Raw genomic sequence first — 13527 nt, 5'->3', positions numbered from 1 at the left:
CTTCCTAAGTACATTGAGGGAGTCAGCAGTTTGAATGGAGGTGGGCAGCTCGTTCCACCAGGAGCTACACATGAAAAGAGTCTGGATTGAAATGTAATGTCAGGTAGAGGTGGTCACCACCAGACGTCATTCAGTAGCAGGCCTGAGCGGTCAAGAAGGTGCGTAGGACCTCACAAATGTCTCCATATACATAGGTGCTGGTCCATTACGTGCTCTGTAGGCAAGACTGAAGGATAAGAACTTAATACTGGTGCCAATGTAGTGATCTGAAGGGACATGTGCCCACCTCGGCTGGTTGAATTCCAGATGTGCTGTTGCAGTTTGAATCTTTCGATGAATTGCTCTCTTAAAAATTAGTTCAAAATCAAGAAACATGAATTCCATCCCCAGTGTGGTTTTGAGTGGATTACAGACCTGGCATGGGTCAGTCTTTGCCCATCTGGGCACTACAGCTTTTTGCTTCTCTTTGTTAGGCTTTTGAGTTTGTCTCTTCTCACTCGTATTTGTTCTTCCATTCAGGTGCAATCAGCAGATTATTACCAATGACGCACGTCCTCACTTTAATACAATTCATTTTCCATTGCTTTATAGAGCCTGGAGTGTAATGAGTGTGTAAACGAGAGGAGTATGCGGCTCTTGACTTTGGGCCGCTGAGGCGTATCACACCCTGACGGACTCATGGCACTTGAGGGTCCAGTCTGTGCTGCCCTCTCTGCCGTGTTATGTCGCTGCTACGAGAGACGGCATGGGCCAGGGACTTCCTAACACCCTTCACAGGAAGATATGAAGACAAGACTCCTGAGCTTTAAATGTTTAAACGTTTACGGTTATTTTAATAGCAGCTTACCATTCTGTGCAAATAAGATACAAAGCGGCCTCGACTTTCATGTTATGAGGTTGGCTCACACATCTCTAGTGATCTGAAGGGAGAGGATTTGCATTTTGCTGGCCGGCATGTCACCCCGGCCCACCCCTGTGGCTTTATGTAAATCCTTCTCAAACCAGGTCGCTGGGACATGTTTTCCTGTTTCTAGTTCTTCGTGCCTCTTCATTAACAGCGTTTTCAATAACTTTATTATTTCTATTTATATTTTTTGCTACAACTCTCAATAAAAAGACTTATAAATCATGACTTTACCAAACCGTTGTTTTCATGGTGGGGAAATGATTACTGGGCATGGGGAAAATCAGACCTGGGAAGGCCCAAACTATCCATCTACGCCTCTCAGCTGGGGCCGACTTTTACCCACTTCAGGTCCCGACTCCTTACTGAAAGAGAGCGGCCTTTTAAACTCAGTGCCAGGGTCAGAGTTGTCTTTTAGGAATTGCACAAGAACAGCCACACAGCAGCATCTAGTGGACTCTGTAGGTACTACACTTCTGGATCCACTCTGCATAACAAGACTGGTCTGTCAGAACAGTCCTCGCTCCTTATTTATTTATTTATTTATTTATTTGTTAAAATAACTGGGAGCCACTTGTCAGGCTTGCTTGATGCCACATTGAGATGTTGTTCACGTCTCTGGTTTTGTGGTCAAGCTTATTATTACTGGACCTCTTAAAGGGGCAACCTGGTGCTTGCTGTCCCAGCCCAGTATTGGCCTGGAAGTCTTGTAAAGATTTTTCATCCTCCAGGGTCTCACCGTCTCTTTCTTTGTCTTTGACTACAAGGCAGCCTTATCTGTTTAGCGCCCTGGGGGGCACTGCCCCTTTCTTCCAATATTTCCCTTTTCTTTTTTTTTCTGGTTTGTTGGCTACTTGTACTTTTAAAAACAACCTGGACTTGCTGGTGTGTTACTTAAAGGGAACAGCATGACAATCCTGCACCAGTTTTATCCAGTTCAGAGGTCAGTGTCTTTTCTGGCAGTCCATCACAGGGTCCCTTCACACACACAAACACACACTCAGAATCATCAGTTTTTGTAACAGGCAAACATTTGTGTCCATGAGCAGCATTGTTTCAAAGTTTTAAAATGCACAATAAATGGAGTGCTGAAAAATAATGAAATGGTGGTAGCTGGTGGTCTCTGGGAGGCCTCTGGTGGGTACAGGTTTATAGTTTGACCAGATCTTGCAGAGACCTGGGCCCGTATTTATCAAGCATCTCAGAATCAATCAAAACTTCACACTGTTCCACTCCATTCCAACTAGTGTGGTGCTGAGGCGTCACCCGTCACACAACTGCACTCGGCCCCTTATTTGGGATCCTGCGGTGGTTTGTTGTGTGGAGGGTCCGTCAACACGCTGCATCAGTGCCTAATCCCACCCTCTCAGAATTACTCCCAGGAATTACACTGAAAGTCCCACTGGGATAAGAATCTGTCCTACCTCAGAGATGGACATGAGAAGTAGTTAGTCCCACCTAAAAATGAGAGCTCACTTTTGAGAATGAATGACGTCACAACTTCACAACACCTTGAGCCACAAACTGGAAATCGCGATGATGTTTTGTAGTTTTCTGATATTAATTGCTAAGCTGCACCACAAAGATAATAATCATAATGTTCAAAGTAGAAGAGGTTGGATTTTGCTCTTAAGTTTGCATGTAACTATTGCCACTTTTCAAGAACATCATAAATAAGATTGCAACGAGCGCCGAGATGATAAGATCGAGTCACACACACTGAGAGTTAAGCTCAGGCACATTTATTTAACAATTATTGCTCCAGGAATGGTTCCTGCCTTGCTCCATTTGGTTGCTGGGATAGGCATTAGCTTCCCAGCCACCTTGCTCAGGATAAAGCTTGCTTAGAAAATGGGTGGATGATCCACAGCTGCACTTTCAGATGCATCACCTTCCCACTATGGCCACTCCATATCTTCTTGTACCGTTTCTGAAGTCACCTTCGCTCTTCCACTGTCCCCGATTGTCTTCCACTGTGCCACGCCATGTCTATCTCTGTGATCCGCTCCTCTTCTGCAAGACTGTGCTTATCCAGTGACCGAGTAGGATCCCTTCTGGCAGTAACGGGATTTGAACCAACATCCTTCCAGATACAAGCGCAGCTCCTTAACCATAGAGCCGCCACTCAAATTCATGTCACTCTGTGAGACGCGTGACGCGCCTTTTCTTTCCTTAAGCTTTGTGGAGTGAATTGTGTTTCTTTTCATGGACACAAAGCATGGAAGGCACGGTGCACACATCCTTATGATCTTCACATGTTCCCTTTTAATTTGCACAAAACCGTTTCCACTTTCTGCCAGAAAGATGAGAGAAATGAAAAAGGGCCCTGGCGCCGTTTCTTAATGAAACTCTTGTTGGCCTTGGCATTGTGTAAAGTTTGGCTGTCTGTAAGCATGACGCCAGTGTCACTGGTTGATAAACTCCCCGGAGCAGCTGGGCATGAGATTGCGGGTCCTCGCTTGGAGAGGTTGGATTCAGTGGCCAAACGTAAACACACTCAAACTCGATGTTCTTGTCAGCTTAATGAAATTTACTGAATGACGTCAAATAGAAGAGCTCCTCTTGTCAGGTTTTTATTAGTTCTTACCTGCTCACTCATAATCCACGCATGTTGATTCTCAGCGCTTTGAGCTAAGGCCGATTCTCGTGCTACTCATTCACATGCCATGCTCTCGTCTGCTGCAGCTTGATGTTCTGCTTCTGTCTGATTGTGTTTGTTGTTCTCTGTTTAAGTTGGGTTTTTTACGTCGTCTTTGTGTAATTTAAAATGTTTCTCATTTTGTCTTAATAATAATTCATCAGTTAGTTTCTATGTGTGATCACATGTCCTGTTTTGTTCCTTGTGCTTTGTGGGTGGTTCCCAAGAGGCAGAGCCACCTGTCTGTCTCCCTGTGGACCCGCCCCCAGCCCTATAAAGGCTGAGGAGACTCGCCGGTCAAATGCGGTTTATTTTGTCTGTTCTTGGTGTTGGCGAGTTCCCCGTTTGTTATGACTGATTACTGAATTTCTGACCTCTGCTCTGTTTTTGACCACCATTCTCCAAATCATAACAGTAATGCCACCCAGAATGACTTCAGCACACACTGCTATTGGCATATATTGTCGCCTCCTTTCTTGAATGTCCCATTTTATGATGCCAAAGGTAACCTAAAAGTCAAAAGCCGTACTATGAGCCTTTGTTTCACCCTTCCTTATTATTTTATACTTTCATGTCCAGTTGAATAAGGTTGCCTAGCCTCCATCATGCTGTACAGTTCAAGTGTCTGTAAGGACTAGCAGCAGACAGACTGGAGGTGGCCATTTCTTGCTAAGGCCAGTGTGCTCTTTAGTGGCCTTGCTATTTAAAATAAATGTAATGTGTGAAAACCCATCTATCCGTCACTGTGATGCATTGTGCCCAGTCCATCGCAGGGCATATTAACACTGGTAGCCATCAAAGCACCACTTTATTTCACCAGCATGTGTCTGAGATATGGGAAGAATACAGAAAATGTGGAAGGAGACAACCAGCCAAGTTCAGCCAGGCATAAGAAATGATCTGAATTGCCTGTGGCAGCATCACCAGCCAGAGCATCCACATTGCTGGCCACGTTAATTAAATGCTGTATGAGTCGTGCGATTATTAAATGACCAGAATGAAGCACATTTGTTTATCCAGACATGGCCTTCCTTTGTTGTCTTCCAGCTGGAGTGCATCGTCGATGAGGACTGCGGAAAAGGAAATTACTGCCAGTTTGACCTGCTGCAGGCCAGTTGTCTGCCCTGTAAAACTGAAGCTGTGGTAAATATACTCTAACATTTCTTAAATCAAATGTGTTATGAATGTGAATTCATGGCAGCGAGTGTGTTTTTTTTTGTGTGTGATAATAACAAGCTTTCTTTTGAAGAGTTTGTGGTGTGCATCATCTTGTGCATAAGCTGTTCTTCATGATAATGAAGGATGGCAACCTTCAAACACCTAGCCATATAAAACGAGGATTATCAAATACTAGTAGCTGATGGTCTCCGTTTAGGCTGTGACCTGATCCTGTCTGATCATTCGGCAAATGCTGTCCAATGTGCGTCATCAAAGGTGAAGGGTTAGCTAGCAGAAGATTAAAATGTAACTGCCACGGACTAATGGATGAAGCCACGAGTGAGGACGTTGCGTCCATTCCACACACTGCCTCTGAAAGTAGTAGTGATGTGAAGTCTTTAACCTCCTTAGCGTTAGACCTGAGCGGCACTTGGGCTGTAAAACAGAGCTAAAAGCGTTAGTCCCAACAGCATAGACGCTTCTCTTGTAAGACCCGAGGTCTACTTGGGCTGTAAAAGTGCCAGCAGCATTAGTGGCAAGTGTTACTCGAGCAATAGTATGGGGCGTGTCTTATGTAAGTGTCAGGCCCAACTGTTACCTGGGCAACAGTGTAGACCAATTGTCTCCTAGCCTCATAATGGTGTCTCGTAAGAAACGCCTCTCAGCAGTGATGATGAAGTGAATCTGTCTTCAGACAGTGAAATTGAAACAGAAAGTGATTCTGGGAATCCAAAAGTGACACTCGTGTCACTTGCACATGTGCAGTTCATATTATTATACTTTGTACGCATGTTTTACATTAGAAAGAGGAGAGAGAGAGAGAGACAGAGAGGTTAGGAGCACGCGCTGATGCAGCACATTGCCGCACCCACCACATGACAGGACCCGAGTGCAGCCATGCAATGGGTGACATCCCAGCGCCACACTAGTTCAGATGGAATTGAACAGTGTGAGGTTTTTTATGGTGGCTGGAGTGGCAATTCTGCCACCAACCCCAAGGTTTTTCCCTGCAAATTGGAGGGCCTACATGCAGGGCTGGGTGCAGATTAACGTCATACCTAGGACGGAGCAATTGCAGGTTAAGGTCAAGGTCCAAAGTAGAATCACTTTTGGCGTTTTATGGGATTCGAACCGGCAACCTTCCGATTGCCAGTGCAACTCCCTAGCCTCAGAGCCACCACTCCGTTAGTTAGAAAGACGAGATTTAATACAAATGTAATTTTTCAAGCCAAAAAATGCAATACTTTTTATGTTTTTTTGAGAAAAAATGTAACGCTAAGGAGGTTAACCTTGGATTAATTGAATCTTACATGGACACACACAACTTTAGAAGTGGACAGTAGGAGTACACCGCCATTGTGCTGGTTTCACTGGGTACCAGTGTAATGTACGTGCATACGCCTTTCATACTGAGACTTATTTTGTATCAAACTGCTCATGTGGTACAGATTAATGTTATGATTTAACACAGAAACACCTCACCATCCATCAAAATGCATTTTAACACTCAGCTACTCAGATAGATTTGACTGTAGATCTTCACCTCTCTTGAATTGATAAAAGTTCAGCTTTGTTCTCAAACATACACGCCACCGCTGCCAAGCAAACACAGCACAAAACACGGCTTTTCTGGTCCTTCCTTCATGTTTGCATTGACTCACCAGCCAGGTTATACTGCAAAGCACTATGGGCAATTCTCTTAACTGAGTAGACTCTCTTATTATATACAAAGATTACTTTGAGGACGCTAACACGCCAACACAAAATCCCATTTCCTTATGTATTGATGCTTTACGTTAAAGTGTATTCACTCCTTTTCACACATTTTTAGCATACCAGTAATATGGTTTTCCCAAAATCAATCCTGGAAGAAGAATTTCATTGGGTTTACTGGATCAACTGGTACTCAATGGTACTCACCAATGGACTCTCTTTTTCATGCGGCTTTTATCTTATAATAGGCTTGCCCCTTTTCTTTTAGCAGAACATTCCCACTCCAGTTTGGTAAACAGAGATCAGATATAGTGTAGGGTCGTTACGTTCACATGTACTGTACAAAGCGCAGTGAAATTCCTCTTTGTTACCTGGGATGGGGTATCACGAGCTTCCTGAGTCAGTTAGTTTGGTTGTTCCCTGCAATATCCCACCTACACTACACTTCATTCTGCCATCTCTTAAGGCTGAGTCACACTTTTTTGTGTGCAAATATCGGTACTTAGGACAATGATTCAATCCAGATGACCATATTTGTACGAGGAGTTGTCTATACAGACTGTGTGCTGGAAATGACACGCGACACCCGTTACACAGGAGGAGCACAGGGGTTAACAACAACTCCAATTTTTATTTCTATAGGACATTTTCACACAGAGGATGTGGCTCAATGTGCTTTACAAGATGTCAAAAGAGTAGTTAGATGAGAATAAGAGTAAATAAACATTAAATAAATAATGCACACTTACATAAAATGATCAGATATACAGGTGCATCTCAATAAATTAGAATATCATCGCAAAGTTAATTTATTTCAGTAATTCAATTCAAAAAGTGAAACTCGTATTATATTGATTCATTATATTTCAAGGGTTTATTTCTTTTCATTTTGCTGATTATGGAAGGCTACTGACTTGACAGTTGTCCAGAAGATGGTCATTGAGACCCTCCACAAGGAGGCTAAGCCAAAAAAAGGTCATTGCTGAAGAAGGGGCCTGTTCACAGAGTGCTGTATCCAAGCATATTAATGGAAAGCTCATAATTACTTTACTTATTTTTCTGAATTTGCACCTAGATTCTTTTTTTTTTCTCTCTAACGCTGAGTCTCTTTTCTCTGTGCTGCTTTCTTCTTTGCTTAGTCGTCATTTATAACGTATTATACGCATTATGTGTGCTGTGAGCCCTGGATCTGTGTGTGCACAAATCCTTTAGACGACTGAATGTTTTGCTGCCTCTGGGCTTATTTGATATTGATTGTAAGTAGGGCGTGTCTTGCAAGAATCTCATGTTCCACATCATCAGGAGACGGTACTGGGTCAATCTCTTGGCACAAAGTCTCATGTTTAAGGTCCCCACGAGACACTCCGTGGTCAATCTCTTTCATCTTGCGGTTTCTTCACGTAAAGATCACGTCTCAACGCCCTATTGTTTCTCTCCAGGATTTTTTTTTTATAATAGAGATGTTGTAATAAGACAGACAAAAATATAAAATAATGTGCAAATTCTGCTATTTCCAAATAATAAAAAATGAGTAAAAATAAATAACATCTTTACAAAATAAAGACGCACAAATAACACAAAGTTCCAAATCTCAGTTTTTCACTACAAAGCTTTTGAAGCTGATACCTACAGTAGGTAACACGTACAGTGGTGTGAAAAACTATTTGCCCCCTTCCTGATTTCTTATTCTTTTGCATGTTTGTCACACAAAATGTTTCTGATCATCAAACACAATCAACCATTAGTCACATATAACACAAGTAAACACAAAATGCAGTTTTTAAATGATGGTTTTTATTATTTAGGGAGAAAAAAAATTCAAACCTACATGGCCCTGTGTGAAAAAGTAATTGCCCCCTTGTTAAAAAATAACCTAACTGTGGTGTATCACACCTGAGTTCAATTTCCGTAGCCACCCCCAGGCCTGATTACTGCCACACCTGTTTCAGTCAAGAAATCACTTAAATAGGAGCTGCCTGACACAGAGAAGTAGACCAAAAGCACCTCAAAAGCTAGACATCATACCAAGATCCAAAGAAATTCAGGAACAAATGAGAACAGAAGTAATTGAGATCTATCAGTCTGGTAAAGGTTATAAAGCCATTTCTAAAGCTTTGGGACTCCAGCGAACCACAGTGAGAGCCATTATCCACAAATGGTAAAAACATGGAACAGTGGTGAACCTTCCCAGGAGTGGCCGGCCGACCAAATTACCCCAAGAGCGCAGAGACGACTCATCCGAGAGGTCACAAAAGACCCCAGGACAATGTCTAAAGAACTGCAGGCCTCACTTGCCTCAATTAAGGTCAGTGTTCACGACTCCACCATAAGAAAGAGACTGGGCAAAAACGGCCTGCATGGCAGATTTCCAAGACGCAAACCACTGTTAAGCAAACAGAACATTAGGGCTCGTCTCAATTTTGCTAAGAAACATCTCAATGATTGCCAAGACTTTTGGGAAAATACCTTGTGGACTGATGAGACAAAAGTTGAACTTTTGGAAGGCAAATGTCCTGTTACATCTGGCGTAAAAGGAACACAGCATTTCAGAAAAAGAACATCATACCAACAGTAAAATATGGTGGTGGTAGTGTGATGGTCTGGGGTTGTATTGCTGCTTCAGGACCTGGAAGGCTTGCTGTGATAGATGGAACCATGAATTCTACTGTCTACCAAAAAATCCTGAAGGAGAATGTCCGGCCATCTGTTCGTCAACTAAAGGAGAAGCGATCTTGGGTGCTGCAACAGGACAATGACCCAAAACACACCAGCAAATCCACCTCTGAATGGCTGAAGAAAAACAAAATGAAGACTTTGGAGTGGCCTAGACAAAGTCCTGACCTGAATCCAATTGAGGTGCTATGGCATGACCTTAAAAAGGCGGTTCATGCTAGAAAACCCTCAAATAAAGCTGAATTACAACAATTCTGCAAAGATGAGTGGGCCAAAATTCCTCCAGAGCGCAGTAAAAGACTCATTGCAAGTTATCGCAAACGCTTGATTGCAGTTATTGTTGCTAAGGGTGGCCCAACCAGTTATTAGGTTCGGGGGCAATTACTTTTTCACACAGGGCCATGTAGGTTTGGATTTTTTTTCTCCCTAAATAATAAAAACCATCATTTAAAAACTTCATTTTGTGTTTACTTGTGTTATATTTGACTAATGGTTAAATGTGTTTGATGATCAGAAACATTTTGTGTGACAAACATGCAAAAGAATAAGAAATCAGGAAGGGGGCAAATAGTTTTTCACACCACTGTATGTTTGAACAGTGCAAACTGCTTACAGTGACAATATACACGGACAGTATAATACTGCATATGCACTTTGTGGTGTAGCAGGTCTGCGGCTTCAAAGAAAATAAAAAGGCCAGTTTCAAATCCATAAAGCCGTGTCACTCTCCGAGTGCGCAACTGCACGACCGCAGGGAGTTACTGAGGTAGTTGGAGCGAGTCGCACTTGCACGTGCAGGTCCGATCATTCTCAATTGATTTACTGGCTTCCTGCAGAGTGTGATTAAGGCCCACAGAGACGGGAGTGTATATATACGGGTCTGCACAAAGAAAAGAAGGGGGAATCAAAGAAAAGGAGAAAAGACATGAGGTTAAAAGACATGAAAGGCAGGCTTGGGAATGACGATCTGGTTCTTGCAGTGAAGCTGTGACCGTTTAGCAGTGAATAGAGGCCCCGCATGATTAAAAAGTCTCTCACAGGCTGCAAGACACAGGAAGTTTGTGTGTGGTCATGCGACTGCATGGCTACGTCTGATTGGTGAAACAGTCATACAGTAGATCCACTGGCGACTTCTCTCTTGCAAAAATACAGTTTAATGTATAAATGTTGAGTCGAGTGTTGCCCAATGTAGCGGACTAAGAGTAGTGTTTCTTCTTCACAAATGTACTCAAACAAAAAAGTATGGTGCAGTAAAACTACTCTTAGAAGTACAATTTTTTTAAAAAGTTACTCAAGTAAATGTTACAGAGTAAATGTAACTCGTTACTACTCACCTCTGCAAGCTACTCTTGAACCAGAGACAACATTAGAAGCGTCTTAACCTGCGCTAAGGAGAAAATGGACTGGACTGTTGCTCACTGGTCCAAAGTCCTCTTTTCAGATGAAAGTAAGTTTTGCATTTCATTTGGAAATCAAGGTCCCTCAGTCTGGAGGAAGAGTGGAGAGGCACAGAATCCAAGTTGCTTGAGGTCTAGTTTGAAGTTTCCACAGTCTGTGGTGATTTGGGGAGCCATGTCATCTGCTGGTGCTGGTCGACTGTGTTTTATCAAGTCCAAAGTCAGTGCAGCCGTCTACCAGGATCTTTTAGAGCACTTCATGCTTCCCTCTGCTGAAAAGCTTTATGGAGTTGCTGATTTCATTTTCCAGCAGGACTTGGCACCTGCCCACACTGTCAAAAGTTAATGACCATGGTATCACTGTGCTTGATTGGCCAGCAAACTCACCTGACCTAAAACCCATAGAAAATCTATGAGGTATTGTCAAGTGGAAGATGAGAGACACCAGACCCAACAATACAAACAAGCTGAAGGCCGCTATCAAAACATCCTGGGCTTCCATAACACCTCAGTAGCGCCACAGGCTGTTCGCCTCCATGCCACGTCACATTGATGCAGTCATTCATGCAAAGGGAGCCTACTTTTCAGTAGGCCAACATTTCTGTATTAATCTTTTTTTTATTGATCTTATGTAATATTCTACTTTTCTGAGATACTGAATTTTGAGTTTTCGTTACCTGTAAGTCATAATCAGCAAAATGAAAAGAAATAAACACTTGAAATATATCACTCTGTGTGTAATGAATCTATATAATATCCTAGTTTCACTTTTTGAATTGAACTGGTGAAATAAATGAACTTTTCGATGATATTCTAATTTGAGATGTACCTGTATAACTAATAGAGAAGCAGAGTCTTTGTATATAGAATTGTTTTTTAATTCACTGAAGAAGAGTCTGGTGATAAGGTCAGAAGGGTGGGCATGGGCAGAAAATAAATTTAAACAGATACTCCAGATAGGCTGGAGAAGAAACCAAAATCTGCAGGGGTTTCAAGGCCAAAAGAGCACCCAGCTCCCTCTAGGAATTCTACCTAACGGAAATGCACTTACGTCACTGTTTTTTTTTAGAATTCGTTTTAGAGGATTCAACATGATGGATCTTGTGGAAAGTTCGGGTATCTGCTTTCTAAAAATATTGTTTTGGTTTCTTGAAACGCATCTCAATGAACACACCATAGGAGTTCCTGTATTTATAAGTCATGCCATTCCCTAGCCCACTTAAACCAGGGGACTGAAGCCTATCCCAGGAAGCATTGGGTGCCAGTCCATCACAGGGTGGATACACACCCCCACCATGCCCAATTTAACGTCACCAGTCCTCCTAACCTGCATGTATTTGGACACTGGGAGGAAACCTCTGCAAATGTGGGGAGAACATGCAACTCCATGTAGGGAGGACCCGGGATGTGACCTGTGGTCCTCTTACTGCGAGGAAGCAGCGCTACCACCTCACCACCCTGCCGTGCTGCCCCGTGCATAAGTCATCCTCATCATGTGAAAACATTCTGGCTTAGATGTTGGGCATTGGATGCCATCCCTGATATTATTCCCAATGTTTCCCAGCAGTCATTCTGTTGTCTGTGAACATGGTCCTCTATTTATCGTAGCTAATGCGCCTCATCTCCTTGTTGTAATTCTTACGCCATTCATTACTGGGAACATTATTTTTTTTTTATTTAAATTCATTTGTATTGTTTTTTGTATGTTTTGCTGGAGGTGCCATCATAGCACCATTTTGGGTCCAGCCACATTGCGATTCTTTTCTTATTGGCAGTGGCACTCATTGCTGGTCATGTGACACATGTCGAGACCACGTATGACATCCTGAATCACATGAACATTTGCGATGGTGTCGCTGTATTTCCTCTTTCCAGGTTTTTGGGAGAAGATAAATCATACAAATTCCCAAACCATCCATTTTCAAACTGGCTGATACTGAGCAGGGTTGCAGAAAGGTTGGAGCCTATCCCAGAAAGCATCAAGCACGAGGCAGGAACAACCCCTTACAGGGCACCAGTCCACCTAACCTGCTTGTCTTTGGCCTGTAACTCACAAGTCCCAATTTGTAAAAGGAAAATGGATTTTGAAGCAGTCAGGAATTTCAGCATTTACTCATTTGACAGTTTCTTCCCAAGGCAACACATCTGGTAACTTTAGCTCAGCTGCCATGGCATTTCTCGTACATTGAAAATAAAATGGACGGCCTTCGGTAAGCTTTAAGTGAACTAATAGCAGTACACATATCAACAGCAGTACATTTCACGACCGAGTCTGAACTACAAGTCGCTCAAAGATGGTCTCTGCATGGTCTATGGTGCCTACAGTGGAGCTAAAAGAGACTGTTGTCACTTCAGGCCAGCAAAATGAGAAGTACAATGGACCTTCAGTTCTTCCAAGGTATGCAGAGTAATGATGGAGCCAAAAAAAAAAAAAAAACAGGTCTGCGTAGTATAAAAACACAGTGTGGTGGTCTTTACAAGTGTGTGTGCGTGCTTTCTGTCTGTTGTAATTTTCCTATCGTGTTGAAAAAATATAACATGAATGTAAAAGCACTCTCATCTGGTCTTGTCCTAGAACTGCACAAAGGACTCGGAATGCTGTGAGGGCCACCTTTGTGCTTGGGGTCTCTGTTCTGCCAGTGCTGTCAAAGGGGGTCCGGGATCTATCTGCGAATACCAAAACGACTGCAGCAGCTCTTTGTGCTGTGCGTTTCACAAAGGTGAGAGATGGCGATGTGCGTGAGGTGGATGGGGCCGCAGTGGCTGGCCTACCCTAAATGGTTACTGCCCAGGTCACAGTTGGATAACTGCTGCTCAGACCTCCCTCTTAAATTGTCTTCTTTCTGTTTATTTTCAGCTTTGCTATTTCCTGTCTGCACACCATTGCCTCAAGAAGGGGAACGGTGTCTTGACCCATCTAATCCCTTACTAGATCTGGGGTCCTGGGACCTGGAGCCGGAAGGTGCTCAGGAGCACTGCCAGTGTATGGCTGGGCTCCGCTGCCAGCTGAATGAGTAAGTTTTAGAGGGGATGGGATCTTCTAT

General features: G+C 43.0%; 1 protein-coding gene across 1 annotated transcript in view; it reads left to right on the top strand.

Moving 5' to 3' along the window:
* LOC120526768 (dickkopf-related protein 3-like) overlaps positions 1 to 13527 on the top strand; it is a 107950-nt gene that overhangs the window by 88617 nt on the left and 5806 nt on the right. Inside the window, exons 5-7 of the mRNA XM_039749920.1 lie at positions 4590 to 4685; positions 13059 to 13203; positions 13341 to 13497. Of these exons, the coding sequence (XP_039605854.1) occupies positions 4590 to 4685; positions 13059 to 13203; positions 13341 to 13497 (398 nt within the window). The remainder of the gene's footprint in view (positions 1 to 4589; positions 4686 to 13058; positions 13204 to 13340; positions 13498 to 13527) is intronic.

The sequence above is a fragment of the Polypterus senegalus genome, chromosome 1, assembly GCF_016835505.1.
Source record: "Polypterus senegalus isolate Bchr_013 chromosome 1, ASM1683550v1, whole genome shotgun sequence".
In the NCBI taxonomy this organism is placed as follows: Eukaryota; Metazoa; Chordata; class Cladistia; order Polypteriformes; family Polypteridae; genus Polypterus; species Polypterus senegalus.
Note: the sequence above shows the minus strand (reverse complement) of the source record. Positions and strands in the feature narration are given on the sequence as shown.